The sequence below is a fragment of the Schistocerca piceifrons genome, chromosome 8, assembly GCF_021461385.2.
Source record: "Schistocerca piceifrons isolate TAMUIC-IGC-003096 chromosome 8, iqSchPice1.1, whole genome shotgun sequence".
NCBI classification, from domain to species: Eukaryota; Metazoa; Arthropoda; class Insecta; order Orthoptera; family Acrididae; genus Schistocerca; species Schistocerca piceifrons.
In genome coordinates, this window is record NC_060145.1 from 424,750,725 (window position 1) to 424,775,966 (window position 25,242).

The 25,242-nt window shown below is 39.0% G+C and overlaps 2 protein-coding genes across 10 annotated transcripts in view; one reads left to right on the plus strand and one right to left on the minus strand.

Annotated features, from left to right (window-relative positions):
* The window catches only part of LOC124712029, a 46,404-nt gene extending 27,171 nt beyond the window's left edge, over window positions 1–19,233 (minus strand). For 2 of the 5 annotated variants that reach the window (XR_007005563.1, XR_007005562.1), the window contains exons 1-2: window positions 19,037–19,233; window positions 14,346–14,425 (exon numbers count right to left, since the gene is read on the minus strand). Coding sequence is in view for 2 of the 5 variants with exons in the window: in XM_047242320.1 (XP_047098276.1) it covers window positions 14,365–14,425; window positions 15,738–15,793 (117 nt within the window). In the remaining 3 variants the exon portion in view is untranslated. Of the gene's footprint in view, window positions 1–14,340; window positions 14,426–15,737; window positions 15,910–19,036 lie in introns of all 5 variants that reach the window. The other 3 variants (XM_047242320.1, XR_007005561.1, XM_047242321.1) reach the window with 3 other exon arrangements.
* Window positions 19,234–19,317: 84 nt separating this feature from the next.
* The window catches only part of LOC124711167 (protein piccolo-like), a 305,632-nt gene continuing 299,707 nt past the window's right edge, over window positions 19,318–25,242 (plus strand). For 3 of the 5 annotated variants that reach the window (XM_047241087.1, XM_047241088.1, XM_047241091.1), the window contains exon 1: window positions 19,319–20,123. In XM_047241087.1, the coding sequence (XP_047097043.1) occupies window positions 19,900–20,123 (224 nt within the window). In that variant the 5' untranslated portion in view covers window positions 19,319–19,899. Of the gene's footprint in view, window positions 20,124–25,242 lie in introns of all 5 variants that reach the window. The other 2 variants (XM_047241089.1, XM_047241090.1) reach the window with 2 other exon arrangements.

Sequence of the window (25,242 nt, forward strand, 5' to 3'; positions counted from 1 at the left end):
TCTCCGATCAGTGTGTCATTGCCGTTCATCGTGTCATGAAAAAGGCCAATTCTTCCTTGGTGCCCACCCGCACTCTTTTCCTCACCTTTGATAGGGTGGTGGTGCCGTCCAAGATTAAAGCAGGCTGCGAAATCATCACAGTCCGGCCGTACATTGCAAATCCAATGTGCTGTTACCAGTGTCATCGGTTCATTCACACTAGAACATCTTCTCGACACCCAGCCAAATGTGTAAACTGTGGCAGGGTTGCACACAAGGGCGAATGGTTGCCTCCTTCTCCTCCTCCTCCTCCTCCCCCCCCCTCCCCCGCCACAGTATCAATTGCAATGGCGGCCATGCCGCCTCCCCCCGGGATTGTCCCATGTATCTCGATGAGTGGGCTGTTCAAGATATTTGGGTAAAGGAAAAAGTGCCTTACCCAGTAGCTCGCAAGTTACTGGCTAACCACAAACCCTTTGTTCTTCCGTCTGGCACTTATAATTCAGTTCTTGTTACCCCTCGCTCCATAAAGGACATGGCTACACAGACATGCGTCCTCAAATTTGGGTCTGAGGTTGTGACTTCGCCCAGTGTCACAGTAGCATCACTGTCCACCCGTCCTGCTGTGCAACAAATTGTCAAACTCTCGTCTCACGAGGTGAAGCTAACCACTACACAACCGGCAAGCAGGAAAGGCCAGAAGGAGTACTCCCAGGAAGATTTCCTCCGTCCCTTCAGCCAACAAACACCTCTATGCAGAAGGGCTCAAAGAAGTCCACTAAAGACAAATGGTCTTCCCCTTCACCAACTCGAAGATCTTGCTTGATGGTGTCGCCACGGGGTCGCTTAGCCCGGCCGGCCTCTGTCTCAACAGTGTGCACCACCAACCGTTTTTTGGCGTTGGACTCCACCGACCGACCGCACAAGCATGCCGATGCTTGTGTGGACCCTATAGAGCAGGATACTCCTGTTTCTGTGCCCTGTAGTAGCGACTCTCCACTGGCTGTCCCTCGGCAGACACTGAGTTGACACCCCCGCATCTCTTCCTCCTCATGGCTGTCCTCCAGTTGAACATTCATGGCCTTCAGTCCCACACACAGGATTTACAGCTGCTTCTAGCATCGCAGCATCCCCTTGTATTTGCCTTCAGGAAACGAAATTGCACCCTCAAGACTGCTTTGAGCTTCCACATTACTTTCTGATTTGTTTTGATCTTCCCCCCAGAGGTCGGCATCCCATCTCATGGGGGCGTCACACTGTTTATATGGGATGACCTTCATAGTCAACCCATCTCCCTGACTACCCATCTTCAAGCTGTTATCGTTTGCCTCTTCCTTCCCCACCTGACTTTCTCCCTCTGTACCATTTATGTACCTCCATCCTTCGATGTCACTAGGGCTGACTTCTTTCAGCTTATTGGGCAGCCTACCTCCACCATTTTTGCTACTCGGTGGCTTTTATGCGCATCATCTCCTTTGGGCTGACATTCTTAAGCAACTCAACCTCTTCTGCCTTAACACTGGTGCACCCACTTTTCTTTCTGACTCCTTGCACTCCTATTCCCATTTGGACCTATCCTCGTGCACTGCCCAGCTTGCCCGTCGTCTTGAGTGGTCTGTTCTTTCTGACGTCTACTTGAGAGACCACTTCCCATGTGCTCTCTGTCTGCTGACTCCTACCCCATCCACATGCATGCCCAAATGGCAGCTTATTAAGGCTGACTGGCAGCTTTACTCCTCCCTGGTGACCTTTGCAGAACAAGATTTCCTCAGTTGTGATGACCAGATGGACTATCTCACAAACGTTATCCTTACTGTTGCAGAATGTTCCATTCCTTGCACTTCCTCTTTACCACATCGTGTACCAGTCCCCTGGTGGACTGAGGCATGCAGCAACACAATTCGCGCATGGAGACGTGCTCTATGCATTTTTAACCAACACCCTACGCTGGAAAACTGCATTCATTAGAAACAGATGCGTGCAAAGTGTCATCGAGTTCTTCAGGACAGCAAAAGAGCTAGTTGGATCTCGTTCACTAGTTCTTTTACCAGTTCCACACCTTCCTCTGTTGTGTGGCCCAGCCTCCGATGGCTCTCTGGAACCGAAATCCATTTCCCCATTTCTGGCCTGACAGTAGATGCCGATGTCATCATGGATCCTGTTGCTATCTCGAACACCTTGGGCCGCCATTTTGCGAAAGTTTCGAGCTCTTCCCACTATCAACCTGCCTTTATCCATAGGAAACGAGTGGAGGAGGCTCAGGCGATATCCTTCTCTTCTCCGAATCATGAGTGCTACAATTCTGCCTTCACTATGAGGGAGCAAGATCACGCTCTCAGTTCATCCCGGTCCTCCGCCCCAGGGCCAGACGCTATCCACATTCAGATGTTGCAGCATCTTGCGGACAACCACTTTCTGCTTAACACATACAAACGAATCTGGGCTGAGGGCACATTTCCTGGATGCTGGCGTGAAGCCACAGTCATACCCATACCTAAGCCTGATAAGGACAAAAACCTTCCTTCCAGCTACCGCCCCATCTCTCTTACCAGCTGTTTTTGCAAGGTGATCGAACGTATGATTCATGCCCGGCTGGTGTGGTGGCTTTAATTTACTCACGAATGCACAGTGTGGATTTCGATCATGGCGTTCTGTGGTTGACCATCTCGTTACTTTGTCCACCCATGTCATAAATGGTTTTCTGTAGAAATCCCAGACTGTGGCAATGTTTTTCAATTTGGAGAAGACCTGTGACACCTGCTGGAGAACTGGTATCCTCCATACTCTTTACATGTTGGGCTTCTGTGGGCGCCTGCCCTGAATTCTTCAGGCATTTTTACAAGACCGAGTTTTCAAGGTGCGTGTGGGTTCTGCTTTGTCCGACACCCTTATTCAGGAAAATGGTGTGCTTCAGGGTTCCGTCCTGAGCGTCATCCTCTTTGCTATCGCCATTAACCCTATCATGGCCTGTCTCTCACTGAGTGTCTCCGGCTCCCTTTTTGTCGATGATTTTGCCATCTATTGCAGTTCTCCACGGACCTGTCTCACTGAGCGGAGTTTTCAGCTCTGTCTTGACCATCTTCACAGCTGGAGCATCGCCAATGGCTTTCACTTTTCCAATGAAAAAACCGTCTGTATGAAGTTTTGGCAGCGCACATGGTTTCTCCCACCATCTCTACATCTTGGGCCTGTTGCCCTTCCATTCGTTGACACTACGAAATTCCTGGGTCTCATGTTCGATAGGAAACTCTCTTGGTCCTCCCATGTCTCTTACCTGGCAGCCCGCTGTACAGTCCCTCAATGTCCTCCGTGTCCTCAGTGGTACTTCTTGGGGTACCGATCGAACCACCCTCCTCCGTTTGTACCGGACCCTTGTCCATTCGAAACTCAACTATGGGTGCTTTGTTAATGCATTTGCACACCCTTCCCTTTTATGCCGTCTCAACGCTAACCACCATCGTGGCATCTGTTTGGCCACGTGTGCCTTTTACACCCGCCCGGTTGAGAGTCTGTATGCTGAAGCTGCTGAACTACCACTGTCCTACCGCTGTGACTTTCTCCTGAGCAGGTATGCATGCTGTTTGTCTGCCATGCATGGCCATCCTTCCTGTGCCGCCTCCTTTGATGATTCCTTAGATCGTCAGTATGGGGCTCGTCCCTCTTCCCTGTTACCTCCTGGCATTCACTTTCGTCACTTGCTATGGCAGCTTAATTTCACACTACCTGCAACTTGACTCGTGGGTGTGAACCCTACATCACCTTGGCTTCTTGAAGTGTCCCATGTTCCTCGCTTCCAGTTTCATGACCTTCGCATGGAACTTAACAATAGTACCTTTGTATACACTGATGGCTCTCGGACTGAACATGGGGTCGGGTGTGCATTCGTCATTGGCACCCGTGTCTTTCGATATTGGCTTCCGGCCCACTCCTCAGTATTTACAGCCAAGCTTTTTGCCTTATATCAGGCCGTGCAGTACATGCGGAGACAGAGCCTTCCCAATTGTGTCCTCTCCTCAGACTCACTCAGCGCCCTCCAAAGTCTCTGTGTGCTGTAAACTGCTCATCTCTTAGTGCAGTGGGTCCAGGAAAACTTATTTGCTCACTCTTGGTGGAGCCAATGTCATGTTTCTGTGGGTCCCTGGTCATATTGGTCTGTCAGGAAACGAGGCTGCTGACGCTGCTGTCAAGGCTGCAGTCCTCTTACCTCAGCCGTGAGTACCTCTATTCCTTCCGGTGATCTCTGCGTTGCCGTCTGTCAGGTGGTGGTGTCCCTTTGGCAACCCCAATGGCTCTCCCTTCACGAGAATAAGCTTCGGCTTCTTAAGCCTTTCCTGGTGCCTTGGACGACCTCCTCTCGGCCCTCCCGCTGGGAGGAGATTATTTTAACTCGGCTGCGTATTGGGCACTGCCTTTTTAGCCATCATCATGTGCTCACTGGCATTGCCGCACCACTTTGTACGCATTTTAACTATCCGCCACTACTTGCTGGAATGCCCTTTTTTTCTAATTTGTGTTCCATCTTGGGTTTGCCATCTGATTTATCAGCTGTTTTAGCAAATGACGCGTGGGCTGTCGCCCCCATGTTTTACTTTTTACCTGCCAAAGCAATAAGATGAAGACCATTTAATTTTTAGTTTTGGATCTCCTTTTTTGTATGGTGTTTTTTTAGCCCTTTTTCCACGTGTCTTGTTTAGATGTCTCCTATTCTTTCCATTGGGACTGACATATAGTTGTTTCCCTTGTCTTTGTGTTTACGTTCTATAGTTCTGACTTGGGCGTGTATGACCTCAGTTGTTTTTTGTGCCCTAAAACAAAACACAACTTGCAATAAACAGTGTCTACAACACTGTATATCGATTATTTTGTTGCATGGAACACATGAAGTCATTTTCAGTACTATGCCATTCATTCCATTGCTGTCACACTGTCATCATTTTCTAGAGGAAGAAAGAATCTTATGAAGGATCAAAAGTGTGCTAAGGAAAAAAAATTAAAGTTCACTTTCCTACAGTAACTGCTTTCATCATCAGGTTGCAACGCTGTTGCAGGCTGTGGTAAGGTATGTTTCATTACTCACAATACATATCCCTTTACATAATTAATAGATTAAACACAGATAATTAAGTGGGTTAGACACAGTAATTGCCAAGTTAAAGATATTTACTTTTGCATAACTTGGTAATCGCACTGCAGAAGTCACCCATATTAAAGGACAACTCCCTGTGAAATCTGAAGATGCCAACAAGCTGTTCATCGTTGTCAGAAGTTCATTTCTGGATTTGTGACCTGATAACTCCTAAAGGAACCTAAATATCAGCAAAAAATGGTGATAGTGATGACAGTATGTTTTTACAGCCCATGAAGCATTAATACAAGGAAATGATCCAAGATAAAACAATGATTTATACATAAATAAGAACCTACACCATTTATACAGAGTTATTAACACTGTATTTCTCAGTATGTGCAACTGTATGAAATGGACTAATGTGGACAGAAAAAACTTGCAAATAGAATTTTTTCTACTCTAAAAAACTATCAAAATATTTGTACCTTTCATCTTCGATTAATACTTACCTCCTACACTTAAGAACATTTATTTGGTTAATATATTTTGTGCCTCTACATTATATTTCATAGATAAATTATAGTTCTAATTTTTTTTCAGATCTGTTTCAGCCTGTTTACTTATTCATTCCTTGATCTCCGTCTACAATTTTTACCCCTCACACTTCCCTCCATTACAAAACTGATGACTCCTATATGCCTCAGAATGTGCCTTATCAGTGGATCTTGTCTTTTAGTCAAGTTGCGGTACAAATTTCTTTTCTCCCAAATTCCATTCAGTACTTCCTTATTAGTCATGTTATCTATCCAACACATTTCAAAAGCTGCTGTTCTCTTCTTGTCTGAACTGCTTATTGTTCATGTTTCACTTACAAGGCTTCACTCCAGACAAATACCCTCGAAAAAGATTTCCTAACACTTATATTTATATTATATATTAACAAAAGTCTCTTTTTTTTTTTCAAAAATGCTTCCTTTGCTATAGCCAGTCTGCATTACATATTCTCTCTACTTCTGCCAACATCAGTTACTTAGTTACTTTGCTGCCCAAACAGCAAAATCTATTTTCTACTTTGTGTATCATTTGGTAATGTAACTCCCTCAGCATCATCTGACAATTCGACTGTATTCTCATTACACTTGTTTTGTTTTAGTTGCTGTTCATCTTATTTTCTCCTTTCAAGACACTGACCATTCGGCTCAACCATTCTTCCAAGTCTTTTGCTGTCTCTGGCAAACTTACATTGCCATAGGCAAACCTCAGATTTTTTATTTCATCTCCCTGAACTTTAATTCCTGCTCCAAATTGTTCTTAGGTTTCTTCTACTGCTTGCTCAATGCACAGATTGAATAAAAATGGGTATAGGCTACCTTGTCTCACTCTATCCTCAATTGTTGCTTCCCTTTCATACCCTTCACTTCTTGTAATTGCCATCTGGCTTTCAGAAGTTGTAAATAACCTTTCAGTTCCTTTATTTCATACCTGTTACCTTCAAGATTACAGAGTGTAGCCCAGTCCACATTGCCGAAAGCTTTTCTCTAAATCTACAAATGCTTTAAACTCAGGTTTGCCTTTCTTTAAGCTATCTTCTATGATAAGTCATAGGGTAAGTATCGCCTCCCCCATTTTCCTACATTTCTCTGGAACCCAAATTGATCTTCTCTTTAGTGGAATTCTACCAGTTTTTTTTTCCATTCTCCTGTAAATAATTCGCATCTGTATTTTGCAAACATGACTTATTAAAATGGTAGTTCATTAATACTCACACTGTCAACACATGCTTTCTCTGGGGTTCTTTTTGACGTTTTGGGGGTATTTTATCTATCTTGCATACAAATGGAAGTCTCTCCCCTTAATTATCTACTCTTTTGTAATTTCTTCGCTTATAATATGTAGTTCATAATGAATAAATAATGATCAATATCCACATCTGTCCCTGGAAATGTCTTACATTTTAAAACCTGGTTCCAACATCTCTTTCTTACCATTATACAATCAATCTGAAACCTCCCCAGGTCTCTTCCATGTATGCAACTTCCTTTCATGATTCTTAAACCAAGTGTCAGTGATTTTTAAATAATTCTCTGTGCAAACTTGTACCAGGTGGCTTTCTCTTTCATTCCCTTCTGCCAGTCCATGTTCTCCTACTATTTTTCCTTGTCTTCCTTTTTCCGACTATCAGATTCCAGTCATCCATTACAATTAAATTTTAGTTTCCCTTAAGTATCCGAATAATTTCCTTCCTCTCATCATACATTCTTTCAATCTCTTCATCCTATGTGAAACTAGTTGGCATATAAACTTGTACTACTGTGGTGGGAGGTGGATTCGTGTATATCTTGGCTATGATATTGCATTCACCATGCTGTTCATAGTAGCTTACCTGTATTCCTATCTTTTTATTCATTAGTAGACCTACTCGTGCATTACTGCTGTTTGATATTGTATGTATAACCTCATAATCACCTGAAGAGAAGACCTATTCATCCTGCTGTCAAACATTGCTATTTCTCACTACACCTAATTTCAGCCTGTCCATTTTCCTTTTAAAATTTTCTAACCTACCTACCTGATTAAGGGATATGACATTCCACACTCCGACCTGAAGAATGCCGGATTTCTTTCTCCTGATGTCAACTTTGTCCTGACTTCACAAAATGAAAAATGTAGTACATATGACTGGAATATCACTGAGTCTCAATTGGAATCAATCAAATCATACAAATACCTGTGTTCAAAAATTTACAGGGATATGAAATAGAATGATCACATAAGCCTTCTCACAGGTAAAGCAAGTGGCGAAATTCAGTTCATTGGTAGAATACTAGGGAAATGTAATCAATCTACAAAACACTCATGTGCTTACGAAACACTCATGTGGCCCATCCTAGAATATTGTTAAAGCATGTGGGATCCATACAAACAGGATAACAGCTGATATGGAATACATACAGAAAAGGACAGCATGAATGGTCACATTTTTTTAGCTCATTGAAAACTGTCATGGAACTGCATACACTTGAAGGTACACACAAATTGTTCTTCTTCCAAGAAAGTCTACTTACAAAATTTCAAGTACCAGGTTTAAATTATGACTAACAGTATACTACAACCACCTATGTAATAGTCATGTAGGGACTGTGAGCACAAGATCAGGCTAACTACAGCATGCACAGAGACATTTACATGATCATTCTCCCTGCACTCCATATGTGAATGAAATTGAAAGAAGCTCTGAAAACTGGTAATATGGAAAGTAATCTCTACCATGCACTTCACAGCTGTTTGCAGAGTCTAGATGTAGATACATATATGAAATTTTAGTCTGAAGCTGTGTCATATACTTAAACCACTTACTGGAATTTCTGATCTTCTGGAGAAACAGAAAAAGTCATCTCCATGATTATTCAATTTTACACTTATACAATCTAAAGGTCTGACTGTATTGACTTCCAAATCGAACAGCAATTATTGTTTTATAAAAGGAACTACAGACATTCGATGTTCATACACACTGTTTACAGCAAATAATGGAAGAAATAAACACTGGTGTTTAATATCCAGTCAACAATTAAGTCATTAGAGACAGAGCAGTAACTCGGATTATGGAGGATGGAGAAGTAAATCAGCTGGGATCTTTCAAAGGAACCATCCCAGCATTTGCCTTAAGAGATTTACGGAATTCAAAGAAAACCTAAATCTGGTGGCGGGACATGGATTTGAACCGTCATTCTCCAGAATGCGAGTCCAGTATGCTGACCATTGTGCCAGCATGCTCAGCCCAACCAAATAATGCAATCTAGGAATATCATCATTGAAACACTGGAAAAATGGATTAGTGTAGAAAATAATGATATGCTCATACTTAGTGTTAAGTGAATCAAATCTGAAAATGATCAGGTATTTATCAAGGCACAGAAACGTCTAGTAATAACAAAGATTAAATTTACTGAGGATCAGTACAGATTAGAGGATAAGTGTCAGACTATGAATTCAAAGGTCAGGGGTTCAATTATCAGCTGGTCTTAGCCTTTTCTCTCTCACATATTAAAGCTTTCAGTTCTGGCAATGATTTGTTAATATGAAAAATGGGAAGTTGCACTGTGTTTCAGAGTCCATGTAAAATTGTAAGTCAGTTTGGGGTTGGAAAAAAATGGTATACCATGTCCAGAAGGACCATGCCTAGAAGTCCTTGAAGAATTGCAGTCAATTTTCAGCTGTACAAAGTTCTCTCTACAGAACTGAGAGAAAACTGCTGTGGAAATGTATGTGTCAACTCATTTCCAGTGGGGAACAATTTTGATGCAGCTGATGTTCTTGTTTAGGACATTATCATGGAACTAAACTGTAATATACTCTGGAAAAAGCAACAGAGTATTGATATTAATATTTGCTGCTGTAGAATTTGGAGCAACTAATAACACAATCAGTGACAAACACTGTATAGTTAGGCACAGAGTATTACACTGTAAAATGCCTAATCAAATACCAAGAACGCATTTGTGACCTACACTTGTGCAGAACAGTAATATATTAACAGAAAACAGTAGAAGGAGTAAACACAACAACTTATCACATAGATGAGATGTTGAGTGGTAAGCAAGTAGGTTCATAAACAGGATTGAGATTGTTGCTAAATTTTTGTACTATGTTCTTCTTACACAGCTACATCGTCATTGTGCAGCAACCTGACTGAATGTGTGTGATCAAATATAACTTATTCAAGAGTGGTATAATGCAAAAGTAATCACAATAAATATCCTCCAGTGGAGGTTGGACATAGGGCCGACAACCCCCTCTGTAAAAAAAGAACATATTGTGAAAGCCGGATTGAGTAATGAAGACAGACTTAGCACAGAAATGATTGATGGCAATGGACAAATAAGTTGTGGGAGGAAAAAGCAAACAAATTATAAGTCACATTTATACAGGATGAAGAAAAATTCACACACTTGGACTTCGCAACATGATTTCTCACATACTGAAAATATGTCTCACAAAACTTCATCCTGCATGTATTTCTGGCAGTAAATGGATGTCAAAGACTGGCACTCTGGCAACACTGTAATCACACGTACAGTAACTAACTCTGTCAGTAAGTGGGAGCAGTGCTGTGCAGTTGGTGCAGTGGGTAGTGTTTTGGGTTAACCTGCGGGAGGTCTAGAGTTCAATTCTGGATCAAGGTGAATTTGTTTTTAGTTGCTAAATACTGTCTGCATAGTATGGTACCCTGCATCTTAATAGTCATACAGCGATTACGGTGGGTCTACTACAAAACATTTGCACGTACATACTACGAACACAGAAATGGAAGACAATCGTTTTCATTGGGCAGCTTGTAAAGAAGCCCTTTGCACATTGTGGTTGCAAATTGTTTTACACCACATCTGATAGGTTCCAAACACGTTTCCTGAGAACCTTCCCCCAATGGTCCCACCAATTTGTGTCAAATATTATTCTTGCCATGTTCAGGTCCACTACATTTCGTTAGGAATACACTATGTAAAGGTGTATACTACAGTATTATTTAGTAAAATAAAGCTGACAAATAAAAACATAAACGTCTTGACCCAGAATCGAACTCTTGACCTCCTACATGCTAGCCCAAAATGCTATCACTGCACCACCTGCACAGTACAAGTCCTGTATGCTGACAGGGGTAGTTACCATATGTGTAATTATAGTGTTGTCAGATTGCCAATCTTTAACGTCCATTTACTGCCTGAAATATGCACAGGTCAAAATTTTGTGACACACATATCTGCATTGCTAGTATGTGAGGAATCGCTCTGCGAAGTCCGAGTGTGCTAATTTTTCATCACCTGTATATTGAAACGTGGAAAGTGAGATCTATGTATTGCCCAGGAGCTGTGAGAATGCTAGTGGATCAAAGAACAAAACTGAAACAGCATATCACAGTACTGCAAGGAGTAAGGTGAACTGAAAGCAGGAGACTAGAAAAAAAAAAGAAGTATTTTACAGCCGCAGTGAGAGGAAGCACGAGTTTGGCACAGGGTTTGTGGCACATTATAAATTAAATCACCTTACACCTATTACTCAAGATTATCAGCACTCAGGACAAAGCAGAAATTCTTTAACTATTTTATAACAATTGCCCATGCACCAGTAGAAGAAGAAGAAGAAAAAGAAGAAAAGATGATGATAATAAATTTCTGGAAAGAACATACAATGGCTGTCCAAGAAACAACATTAAAATAACAACTGGTGAACTAAATGCTCAAGTGGGGACAGGAAAGATCTTTAGACCAACAATTAGAGTTACAGCAAACATATTACAAGCAATGATAATGAACAAGACTTGAATTATTTACAGCACCTATAATATGGTAGTGGGTTCAACACTAATTCCACATAAAAATATACACAAAGAAACATGGGCGTCATCAGACGGAAGCATAAAAAGGAAACTGAACATGTACTGATAGATGCAAGGCACAAATCACATCTATTAGTTGTGAGTAGCTTAGAGACTCAAATACAGATTCAGATAATATTCTGGTCAAGGCACAAGTGAGAACTAGGATCTTCAACACAGTGCCACAAACATGGTTGATGAGGCCTAAACATAATACAGCAGCTTTAGAAGCAGGTGAAATTAGAGAACAGTATCAAGAGAGTATATATAACACGAATACTCAAAAACACTGGAAAATGCAGAAACATCGAATATAGTGGGAAATAATGAATGATGCATTGGATCATCAGCAAATAAAACGTTATGAAGTGATGTAAGGCATACGAGACCTCCATGTTTGATGCCGAATGAGAAATAGAGGATAAGAACACATAGGTATCACAGTATACAGGAAGAATGATGGAAGATTATAAAGAAAAAAAAAGAGGATTGGAAAGTGGGACCACCAAAGAAGAAAGAAGGGTGGATGAAAGCATTGAAGAAATGGAACTTATGAGAAATAAGGGTGAGGCAAGAAAATTTTACAGGGAAGAGAATGTAGCAGGGGACTCCTTTGATGGTAAAACAAGCCTAATAAAGATGAAATGGGAAAATTTTAAGTGAGGGGAAAGATATATGTGAAAGATGGCACTGACAATTTGACAATCTCCTCAACTGAGAATAATAATATCAAGAGATCAAACAGTGATACACAGAGAAAATTACTCTGATAGCATAGATCCACCAAACCTAGAAGAAATAAGGAATGCCGTGAAGAAAATGAAAAACAACAAGGAAACAGGCACAGACTGTATCCCGGTGGAGCTGCTAGAAGGTAGGGAATTGGGATGGATCTTCTTAAAGATTTGCTACTTTCGTATGGGAAGAGGAGAGAATGCACCAGCAATGGAAAGAAGGAATAATATGCCCCTTATACAAGAAGGGAGAGCAGTTGGAATGTGACAACTATAAGGGGATCAAATTACTTAACTTGGTGTATAGAGTATCCTTCAATGTACTATTTGACTATCTCCTCCAGATAATTCAGAGAGATGGGGGCTTATCAATGTGGACTTCTCCCAGGAAAGTCAACTGTACATCAGATCTATCCTCTAAGGCAAATCCTAGGAAGACGACTGAATTAGGGATTGGCACGCATTACCTCTTTATGAACAGGAGGAATTAAATCATGCCCTGGCTGAGTTGGGAATCCCTAGAAAATTTGTTAGGTCAGTGCGAATCCCAAGGAGCAATACATGAGGTAGCATAAGAACAGAAAGAATGATGTCTGATACACTAGATATCGAAAACGAGGTATGGCAAGGAGAAGCACTGGTCTGCCTCCTATATAATACTGCCCTGGAGAAGGTGGTGACAGTTGAAAACCTTTTGAACAGGGGGATGATCTTCCATAAATTAGTGCAGATACTTGCTTAGGCACATGACATATAGAGGCAAGAAGCTGAAAGGCAATGGAAGAGACATTTATTGCCCTTGAACAAGCTAGCATGAATGTGACATTAAAACACCAACCAGGAAAAACAAAACATATGGTGGGCAGAAAAGAACACAAGCAGAACATGCCAGCCTCTATAACAGTGGGAAACTATACCTTTGAGAGCTGAGAAGTATCTGAGCTCGACAGTTAACTACTCAAATAATAGTGCCTATGAAATCAAATGGAGGCTAATATTTATTTATTTATTTATTTCTCTAAGAAGACTCTTATCTTAAAGGCTCCTGATCCATACCAGCAGATTAATCACCTACAACACATTCATAGACCAGAACTTATATATGCCTCCAAAAATTTGACCCAAGCAAGTAAAAGACCTTAAAATGCTGGACACATCTAAAAGGAAGATTCTTCGAAGAATCATTGGCCCAATTTGTGAAAGAGTAATACACAGGAGAAGATACAATCATGAGTCCTACTTCATTTATAAAGACCCACATATTGGAAGAACAGTTAAATCATCCAGATGTAGCATGGATGAGTAATGTGGAAGTACCCAAAAAGCTATTACAAGGAAATCCAGAAGGACAGAGAGCATGTAATTGGATGAGAATCAGATGGGAGATTGGTGTCACTGAGGACCTCTGGAAAATGGATTACAGAAATTGGAGAGCTTTAGTGACAGACTGAGATAGTAGTTGAAGAGACCAAGGCTCAGAATGAGCTGTAGAGCCACAAAAGAAGAAGAATTACAACACAAAACTATGCATATTACATATGTGAAATACACTGTAGTTATGCTCCTGCATAAAATCATAATACACAAAAAGTGAATTGCAATCATCTATGAAAAGAGAAAGATTAAGTAAGCTTCTCTCAGGAACATTGTTGGTCACTCTTCATGGTTTCAAAAATTCTGAAACAAAAGATAGAGCTGCAACTATACTTGTTATCAACTCATTTGCAGTCTGGCATGTAAAAATAATCTTCACAGCAAAAGCTTACATTTTGTATTGCCTGGATGAATTATGACAGGGATATGCTATTATGCACATAACAGAAAATAATATACATACTAACAACTGAGACACATTAGTTAAGGTAGGATTCAAATCCATGCTCAGTCATCCAGATATACATTTTTACTAGTTCCTCTGAATAAATAACAGAAAGTGCTCAATGCTTTCTTTGAAGATGTCATGTCTGATTGCCTTCCTGACCTTGTGCTTATTTTTGCTTAATGACTTTGACAATAATGGGACACTGAATTCCGAACTTCCTATGGAAATTATATTTGATAAGGACTTTTGTTTTATAAAAGTTGTATTTGAAATTAGCAGTAGTATTCAACTTTCACATAAGAGTTTAACAGCAATAATATTCGTATAATTAGGCAACAAAAGCACTCAAATGAAAACCAACATTACTGGTAGTCTAATCCTTTACTTTGAGTCCCAGTCCAATGCACAGCTTTTGAGTGCCAGGAAGTTTCAAATCAGCATATACTCTGCAACAAAGTGAAAATTCATTCATGATGATAACAGGTTGGTGAGCCATATTACTAAAGTAGGTAAAAGTTACATATTGTACCCACCACCACATTTTTTCAATATGGTACAGATGTAAAAATTAGGCTGTGCAACCAGTCAGTTTGTCACCACAATCTTTATTTGGCTTTCAAGTACATTGGCTTTGCCAATTCAAAACCAAATGGTTACCTTTCAGACTAACCTAACCTGGACTTTGGGATGCACTACAGAACATTCTGTCACCACAACTAAGATTTCATGGGAGGGGGGGGGGGGGGGCGCGTTCAATACCACACCGAAAGTGTGCTGGAGCACCATCATGCAAGAAATGAGGTTGTTGACAAATGATCAATGAAGTGTCTTCATGAATATAAGGTTTGGTTCTTTCCTGGAAGCGTTTGTGCACCTGCCCCCTAAATCTGCTTACTAGTACTTATGGTCCAACTACTCAATCAGCAATAATACTGGTTCACATGTTGATGGAGAACCACTTTTGATGACGAGATAGAACAACTTTATGTGGTTTTTCATATGTCTAAACATGATGAGGGTGTAAATTAGTAATACCACCTACTATGAACTGTGCTTCATGTGTGAAAAATACTAGAGCAGGAAAGTTTGGATTTATAGTATACTGATGCAAGAAATACTGACAGAACATAACTTGTGCATGGTAAACTACTAGCGACAGGGCCTGTACACATTGCAAACCACAGGATACAACTGTTGCTCTCTCAACAGGCTCCAGAATGTAGTATGCAGAACATTCACTTGCTATGCTAACTGTTGTGTGCTGACAAAAGGAGTCACATGAACAGAATTCTGTAGTTAAACATATTATCGTGTGCTGTGGTTAAGTAGTGTGTAATTAGATAGTGTACAGAATACACAATACACTATGTACAGGGTATACTATAATATACTATGTTATATTATAGTGTGGCTCATTGCATTAACCTTTAGAAACTATTCTGGTGTAATATGGTACTTTGCCATCTTAAAATGAATACTATAATTTATTGACCTTAGTTTATTTTATTATTGTGTATGTACTATTGCATTCTGTATGACGAAGCCAATACCATTGTAAAATGATCTATGGTGAATAAAATTCCTGAATCCAAAATCTCTTGCTCTGCATCTGTGGTTGTAGATCTTGATCATCCCCCCCCCCCCCCCCCCCCACACACACACACACACACAAAAGTAGATGTAAACGTCTCATGAGCGCATAGATGGTGATGATGACATTCAAATATCTTCTGATCTGGGTATCTTTGCTTTGGGTACCTCTGCTGGTGTAAATGACGAGCCAGTGCAGCAACGGTGTCTTGCTTAGTGTACATAAAATGAACTCCTGCCAGCTCTTGATCTGAGTAGATGTGAAAGTCAAACACAACACTCAATGACTCTTAACCTTGGAATTAACAGAATGGTTAATATTTTATGTCACAGCAACTACCTGTGAGAAGAAAAACATTTTGATAAATACCACAGTTTTGAAGGCCATAACCTAGAAAACAATAATTTCTAGACACATGTATAAGGATTTTTTTTTATTGTCTACATATGGGGATTAAATACCTGAATTTATGCCCTCTATTTTTGAAACACCCTGCAGATTCATATATGTATGAACCTGAAAGTCGTGACTTTGATGTCCTTAAATATTCCCCTTCATGACTTGCTGCATACAACACCTATGAATATTTGAATGGCTATCTTTTGGAACTTGAACTTTTTTTCCAGTATCTGTATTAACCCAGAATATTATTCCATATTGCAGCAGCTGATGTATTATGTACTTCAAAGTGGTCTGCAGAGCAGAGTATAGATGTAAGTATAGGTGTAATAGGCACACAGCACTGCTTCAGTACTGTAGCAGTTTCTGAGCTTTGTGACTATATAACAATATTTACTAAGTGTGTTTTTATTCAATAACTATATCTTTCTCTCATCTTAAAGTATCTCATAGCAATAAACCTAAAAATTTTGTGCAAGATATTTGTTTAATAATACAGTTCCCTATCTTTAATTTAAGCCTATTTCTGATTTTGCTTCTTGTGTGCTTGAAATTAATTCATACAGTTTTCTTTCTATTTACAATTAAACAGTTTTCCACTTAAAACTTCCGGGCTGATAGGCCGTGGTCGAAGCATAAATTTATACTTCGACCACGGCCTATGCCCGGAAATTTTAAGTGAAGACAATACCAGCCGTGAAAGCTTACATTGTATAACGAAACAGTTGTCCATAAATCATTTCTCTGCCTCATCTATTATTGCAGTCACTTTTTCTCATAAATCTGCATCACTTGCAAACCTCCATGCTTCACTGTTTTAAAGAAAATACATCATCACAATATTTATAACAACAGAAAAATGTCCTGAATTTTCTGTCTATATTTAAAGTTGTGTCTTTGTCCCATTTCAGCTTCTGCAGCATATTATTAAAAATCATTGAGTCCTCTCTGTATATACTTTTCCACTTACAGGTGTTTTTTTAATTAAACTCTTCAGTTCCAACTTATTTTAGTCTCTGTTGCTTCAGTATCACAATTACAAGTCTGTCTGTTTATGAATACTTAATTAGTTACTGTAACACACCACTGCCTATATCTAATGACTCTCTACTGCTTTGCGATTGTACGAGATGAAGAGATTTGTCAAATGGCCTTTTTGTGCACTATTGTTTTGAAAATCGTGAATGAAATCATCCAGCACAATTGTGCATTTTGACCTGTTTTACTATCCATTTAGAAGATTTCTATTTTTTTAAGAATAAGGGAAAATTATCTGCAAGTATATTTCACTGTCTGTCAGCTGACAGGTACAGTATTCAAATTCTTTTTCTGTGTATTTAACCCTGTTAAGGTAATTTCTAACATAAATACATATATCTCCACGTCTATACCTTTCTTTGTAAAAGCTACTGATCATTCCAAAATTGAGAATTTTAGATGAACAGTCTTGTAACCAGTAATTATTGATGCGTAATACACAGACTTGCCTTAGATCTTCACTTAATAAGCATCAAGTTTATCTAATTTGTTACTTAACCCCTGTACATTCTGAACTAACTCTTTAATAGAATTTTGACTTGACACGTTAGATGTACAACATATCTTAATGGTTTTTGGAGACCTCTTTGGCAATAAAAATCTTTCAGATTGATTTATTCATCCACAGATCACCTTACAGAGGTATAATATTTGTCATTAAAATACAGTGAAAATAAATAGCTCATAAACATACACACACACAGAATATGAAAGGAAAGGAACCACCCCAGAATTTGCCTTAAATGATTTATGAAAACCACCAAAAACCTAAATCAGTCAGACTGATCATACCAAACTCCATCCTCCAGAATGTAGCGTCAGTATCTTAATGGCACCACTGCCTCATTTAACTGATCCATATTGTACAATATTCTTTTATTTACACAAAATTTACTCTAGGTAATTTACGATTTTGAAACATATTTCTGTCCTTCAGCACTAAATGACAGCCACAGGTGATTCCTGAACCACCAACATGCCCTATCCCTTTTGCACTACCTCTATTCTGCTCAGAAAACTGAATCCAAGCCTGTAAACATACCACTATACTAGTGTAAATCTTCGTGCCCTCCCCTCAGCCCACTTGAAAATCTGGGATGACTTAGCTGCCTCCCATTTCTTATAATTGGGCATGTTGAACTTCCTTCTGCTGCTGGGAGTGTTAGTCCTGGAGTAGTTGTGGCTGCTTATCCTGGTGAGGTGGTTGCAGATCGTGTTGAAGTTTCCTCTGCTGTCACAGTGGTTAGTGTTGCTGGTTCTCAATATAATACTTACGTTCTTTTTATGGCTATCCTTCAGAGACGCATGACAAAGACAGAGGACCTTTTCTTGAGGGTGGTTTGAGGTGGTGATGGGAGGGAGTTAAATTTTATTATTTATTTTTCCATATAAATCTAGTTTCCAGTACATTCATTGTACCCAAGACATTGGGTAGAAAAACCCTTTTAGATGTTGGTTTTACCATCATCAAACATGTCATTTAAATTTTTATAACTAATTGGATCCATATAGTAATAATCATAATTTGATTATAGACTGTACACTTATAACTTATTTCTAAAATTAAAAGCATGTATACAATATTGCTAGACTGAATAAAACCTGTTTTGCAGTAGGTAGACTGTGACAAACTTTATAAAGTTTAGTACTTCAGGAAGAGGTTTTACATGTCTGGGTAATCTGTTCTATAGCTTTATTCCTGCATATACACCTTTTTGGGATAATGTGGTATTGCAATGACTGATATAAGAACGTGAGGAAAAGTGGATGTTAAATCTGTTGTTGGTAAGGCCTGATGGACTTGTACTGGACAAACGTAAGGGGCGACATCAGCTCTAGTCCTCCTTAAGGAATAAAACAGGCTTTCGTGTATGGTGATTTTTGGAAACCAAGCAAAACAAATTCATTCTTTTGTAAATGTAGCCACGTTTAGAAAAACACGTTAAAAGTACTCTCCTACAGCTGATACGATGTATCGCCAACTGTAATTACAATCATAAAAGAGCTTCAGTGAAGTTCTAGAATTTACCTGTGACCACACATTCGTTGAACTTCGCGGCTTGTTTAATTTACTGTGTGGATAAAAGACTATCTTCTATATTTGTAGTCGCATCACCAGTACAATTTAAAGCGACCGCTGTCTTTCACAACACAATTTAGAGCGTCAATTTTTCTCATAGACGTATGTATTTGTAGTACTTTCAAAGATTATTTAATTTGGCGGGTTGTATCTTCGCCCCGTTTTCAAAGCAATAGTGAGATATGAACCTAAAATGGCGGAGACTTTCGCCAGGAGAGAGTGCTTCTGCTGTACATTTAATGAATCTGATGTTTCCATTGTATTTAGATTAGATTGTTGACTGAAACTATGTTATATAGGTTAGTTAAAAAGTATTTGCTCGATAACTTTCCTTGACTGAAACCACATATTAATACGTGAAAGCGGAACTTGGAAAATTTGTTTACGGTCACATTTCATGAATTTTGTAGCCTTTATGTCGTTACAGTTACTTGTAAAGAGTTCATCGGGTAGAGAGAACATTTGTTTGTACAGACTATTACGTATTTTAAAGACTGAGACCAACCAAACACGCTAATCTTCCGTTTTCACTGACAGCAGCAGACGTGTATGACGGCGTGTTGTTCTGTGTGACAAAATCTCCAATTTCGTGATCACTGCCCGACAATCAAGAATGGAATAGTTTTTCCTTAAATGAATACACATTATAAGTGTCCAGTGCTTTTGATACGCTACGATGTGAAGTTTTAAGTGATGGTTCGGTGTTAAAATCTTTGGCATTTTATGAGCACGGACTAGTTCTGCTGTGTATTAGTGGTGTGCATTTCGAGAGTCGTTGGAAATGTAATTTGGCAACAACATTTGTTTACTGCATGCATGTCAAAATGGAACAGCAGTTTTTCCAAAATGTGAATGGTGCTAGGACGATGGCACCCGATGTAAATATTCAGTACATTGACACTGTAGATGGCGCCCTTCAGTATATTGTGAACCAGACGGGATCGGAACATCTGATTGCAATAGATCAGTCTACCGGCAGAGCACTGCAGATTGGATGCCCATCGCGCCAACTAATCATAGACAACTCATCTGGACAGTGAGTAAAACTAACACATTAAATTCATAAGTTTAGCACACATATATGAACGAAGTGGAACAGACCAGGTTTATTATGTTCCTGCTCATAATAAATAACAAAGGAAGTTTTGCTACAGTCACATAATTTCTACTGCTAGGTTTTAAGAATTTTAACAAACGAATTTTAGACCATCACCTCTGCCATTTTCACATTTTTGTTGGACCTTGCAAGTAACAAACATGTAACATTTGGACACAACAGTCAGCAGTAATTAGTGTACCACGAAGTAATTTACCCTTATGTTTACATCGCTCGTTAATTTCGTGTGGTGTGTTTGTGTATTTCAAATGTTTATATCGAAACTAGAAACCATACAGGAAACAAAAATAAACAAAGAGGAGTACTAAACATAAGAGCTTTTCTGCACCCATCAGGCACCAACAACGCTGTGTGTCACGTTGCATTTACTTCTTTTATTTGGGATCTAGGCAGTGAGGTTATTAACTAATATTTAGTAGATGATCAGAAAATGTTCAGAATCAGTAACCAAGTCTGCAGTGTCGTCTGTTTCAATTGGACGAAAAAGTCATCTGTCATTAAGTTAAGTTTGTAGTGATTACATTACTAATAGGGCCTATCTTTACAGCTCACTTTAATGTGTTAACAGGAAATCTGAATCACTTTGATAATTATTAGGACTTTGCTACTACTATTACTGCTATTTCTCTCTCTCTCTCTCTCTCTCTCTCTCTCTCTCTCTCTCTCTCTCTCTCGAGTTGTAATGTTTTGTGTATAGATTGTGTTTTAATTTACATAGATATGTTTGAGTTTTTAATTTTTGAAGCGGTGTTGTTTTGTCTTTGTTTTTCATAGTTGTAGGTGTTGGTTTTCTCATATCAGTAGTTATAGGCCTAGTTGACCTTTAAAGGTCAAGGGAAATGACAGATTCCTATTTTCATATGTAGGTATAGGTGTTTCGGTACTGTCAGCTGTGGTCAAGGGAAATGTCTGATTCCAGTTTCCATAGTTTTTGCTGTAGGTGTTGGTGTTTTGGTGTTGTCAGCTACTGTTGACCTATATAGGTCAAGGGAAGTGTCCGATTCGTGTAGATTTTTGTAATTTTTTTTTTTTTTTTTTCGTCATCTTGTGTTTCGGGATCTTGACCTCCCCCCCCCCCCCCCCCTCCCTAAAACCCCCATTTCCTGCGGTTGCCCCGTTAGTTTGTATTTTTGGATGGAGATGTTATCGTCTTATTTATATGTATTTTCGTGTGTATTGCCGTGTTTGTATAGTGATATCATAGGTGCCATATTGGAGACACTTAGAATAGAATAGCCATTTCCATCATATTGATGACGTCGTGGGTCAAAGCAGACGGGTGGAATCGGACACTTCTGTATTTCCCTGAAATTGGGGTTAAGCAAGTGTCAATTGTAAATTAAGCAGATGTCTTGCATTTTCCAAAGTTACAGACACACAACCAACTTTTTTATTCAAGTGCAGTGGCCCTATATGTTGTAAACATATAGGGCTGACTTTAGTGTTACCCGTGTGACTAAATTTTGTTCATTGCATTTGGGGTGAAACTGCCTAAAACTTTTTTTACGGCCTACACTAAAGAATATGAGTTAAAGTGTATTTGATCCAGGACCTAGAAGAATTGCATGTTACAAAATAACATACTATAATACAATAGTTAGGATTTAGTTTAAAAATGCATTTCGTGAAATTAATAAGTTGTTAGTTGTAGATGACACTTTGGCTTTTTAACTCTGAGAGTGTATCTCACTAAATGGATGTAGAAAACGTTATCTCACAAGCATGGTGACACAGTGGTTAGCAAAGTGGATGTGTTTGGTAACCTAACACATCATGCAATTGCAGTCCTGGTCTTGTGTATTTTGGTTAATATGCTATATTCTACAGCAGGAACCTAAGAAATACTGTAAAATCAGGAGTGGCTAAGAAAAGAAACATTAAGAAAGACAATATACAATTTTTGTCAAAGAGTAAGCTACAAATTTGAGTTGAACAGAATGCAAAGATAGATAAAATATTATTTTAATAAAAGTTCCAATGCTGCATCATTGGCAATATAATTTGCTTGACTATGTGACATGACGCTTGTATAAGATGTACATTAGTTTCCTTTAGATTTTCATTTATGTATGATGTGTCACAGTATTATAAGCATGCATAATTTTAATGTGAGACAGTTTTAGTGTAGTAGTGAACCTTTGAATGCTTTGACAATATCAAACAGTGGAAAATCTGGGAAGGAATAATGGCAGTATTATGGAAAGGATAGATTGCTACCCACCATATAGTGTAGATGATATGTCTTCTTCTAAAGTAAAAACACACATGACCGTTGTCTCTGGCTGCTGAAGCCAGTCTGGGTTATTGGGTGTAGGTTTGTGTAGCTTCCTAGGGGCAAGTAATTACAAGCAGACTAGTTGGTCTTGATTGCCCATTTTGATCAGTAAGCAAGAATAATTTAGACTCCACCGGGAGTCAGTTGGATCGAAAGATTTGCGGTCAAATAATTCTACTGTCAGAGGCAGTGGCTGTTTCAGTAAATACCTGATCTCTTTAATGTAAGTTAGCTCTTGGGATATAATTGATGGTGAAAACAAAGTTCTCTCTCCTATAAAGGGAAGAAGCTATGCTCTAGTATTGACAATTGAAGTAAAAGTGTAGGAAGAAAGACACTCTTCCCATATGGGAAAACACATGTAAATATATATAATAGAGGGAAACATTCCACATGGGAAAAATATATCTAAAAAGAAAGATGATGAAACTTACCAAACAAAAGCGCTGGCAGGTCGATAGACACACTAACAAACACAAACATACACACAAAATTCTAGCTTTCGCAACCAATGGTTGCCTCGTCAGGATTATCTGGCTAGGGCGAAGGCATGTTTGCGGAGGGAATGTAAATAAAACTTAATGGGGTCGTTGTGACGAGGCAACCATTGGTTGCGAAAGCTAGAATTTTGTGTGTATGTTTGTGTTTGTTAGTGTGTCTATCGACCTGCCAGCGCTTTTGTTTGGTAAGTTTCATCATCTTTCTTTTTAGACATGTAAATATATAGTTACATTTAGATGCCATAACAAAAGGGATTAATTAGAAACCTAAAAACATAGTGTTAAGTTGACACTCTAGAAATGTACACTGTACTGATTTGATGAAATAGTAATGGTCCTTAAAAAACCTGAATCAATGTTTCAAGAAAACTAATTAAGAGGTTAATTTACACACATTAGGTTAGACTCACAAAAAATGGAAAGTAATAACATCTAAGAAATGAACTCTGATGTATTACTGAATCTCAAATTTTACGCAAATCACTATTTGATGGATACTCCATAATTGCCACATATAAGTTCAGGCATATTGCTCACAGAAAATTTTTACTTTTGTGATGCAAAGGCCACAGTTATCACAAATGCTTAGTTGAAAAGGATTACGTGTATACAGGAGAGACAAATAAGAGAGGTTATGTAGTTTAGTGTTTCCCACACTCACTCAGTCATAGGGGTAGCGTATATGAGGGTAGAAAGCCTTAAATAAAATAAAATAAATACACACACACTAACTTTTGGTAGCATTTTTACCCTTGTGTGATTGAGCAGATACGGATATTTTGAACGAGGTTCGACCAACATATAATTGGCATTTGTTAGTTGATATATTAGCATGATGCTGTTTTTTGTTTGGTTATAATTTGTATGTCTGAGGTACTCCTGGAGTGTCGTGCGACAATGTGGGGTCTCCTTATGATATGCTTGCATCATATACAGTGCTTCCTCAGAGTCTGCAGTACTGTGCGCCATGCCATTGGACCTTACTGGAAGAGTTCTTTGTCAAGGGGCTTCTCAACATTCAAAGAATAAATGTGGAAGATTCAATGTAAAACACACAGTTGATATCGTTTCTGACTTAAGAACATGTCACTTTTGTCAATGCAACAATTTGATGTTCAAAAATCTATACATGCCTAATAAAAGGAAGTCATTGTTCAGTATACAGACCTTCTATCAATAGCTTGGAAACCTTGTAAGAAGAGTTTTTTTGTTTGTTTTGTTTTTTGAGATTTTGCAGGGTTGTCATTTGACCAGCACTACGGAACTGGAAGTGTTGCACATCGTCACCAGAAACCTTCACAATGTCAATTGTGAACTAACTGAAATGTTTCACATTGAATCTTCCAGCTGTTCTTGGCAAAGAACTTCTACAGAAGGGTTCCATGGCATGGTGCATGACATTGTAGATTCTGAGGAGGCATTGTATGTGAAGTAAGCACATCGCAAGGAGACCCCACCTCAAACATACAAATTCCCACAAAATGAAAACAGCCTGCATCTACATCTATACCCTGCAAACCACCTTGAGGTGCATGGCAAAGGGTTTTCCCATTGTATGAGTTATCCATACAAAGTGTTACACCCACATGTTTCTATGAGTTGGAAAATTCTGACAGAGACTCAGTGATATTATAGTCATATGATACTATGTTTTTTCGTTTTGTAAAGTATAAAATTTTACATTTCTCAACATTTAGAGCAAGTTGCCAATCTCCGCAGCATGTTGAAATCTTATCAAACTCTGACAGAATATTCATGCAGCTTCTTTCAGATAGTACTTCATTACAGATAACCGCATCATCTGCAAAAAGCCTGATTTTACTCTTAACACTGTCTGCAACAGCAAGGGTCCAAACATACTTCACTGCGTCACGTCTGAAGTTACTTCTACATCTGATGATAACTCTCCATCCAAGATCCAGGGTAACATACTGTGTCCTAAATAAAAATATGGCATTTCAGTCTTTGATCGCTATTTTTATTTTGAATGACCGGTTTCAGCCTAGCTGCCCATCTACAGGTCTGTTAGACAAAGTTAAAAATATAATTAACAAGAGAGAAATATTGTAGTTTACAAAAAGAAGAAATTTTGGAATGTATTAAATGCCAACATACCATATATTTCAGTTACAGAGTAACTTGTCAGTACAGAACTATCGGTTCACTGTCATTAGTAAAGTAGCTTTTAATCTGTTAAAAGCTTATATTGCAGTTTTGGAGACACCTGATTGGAAACAGTTAAAATGTGTCCTCTACCTATAAG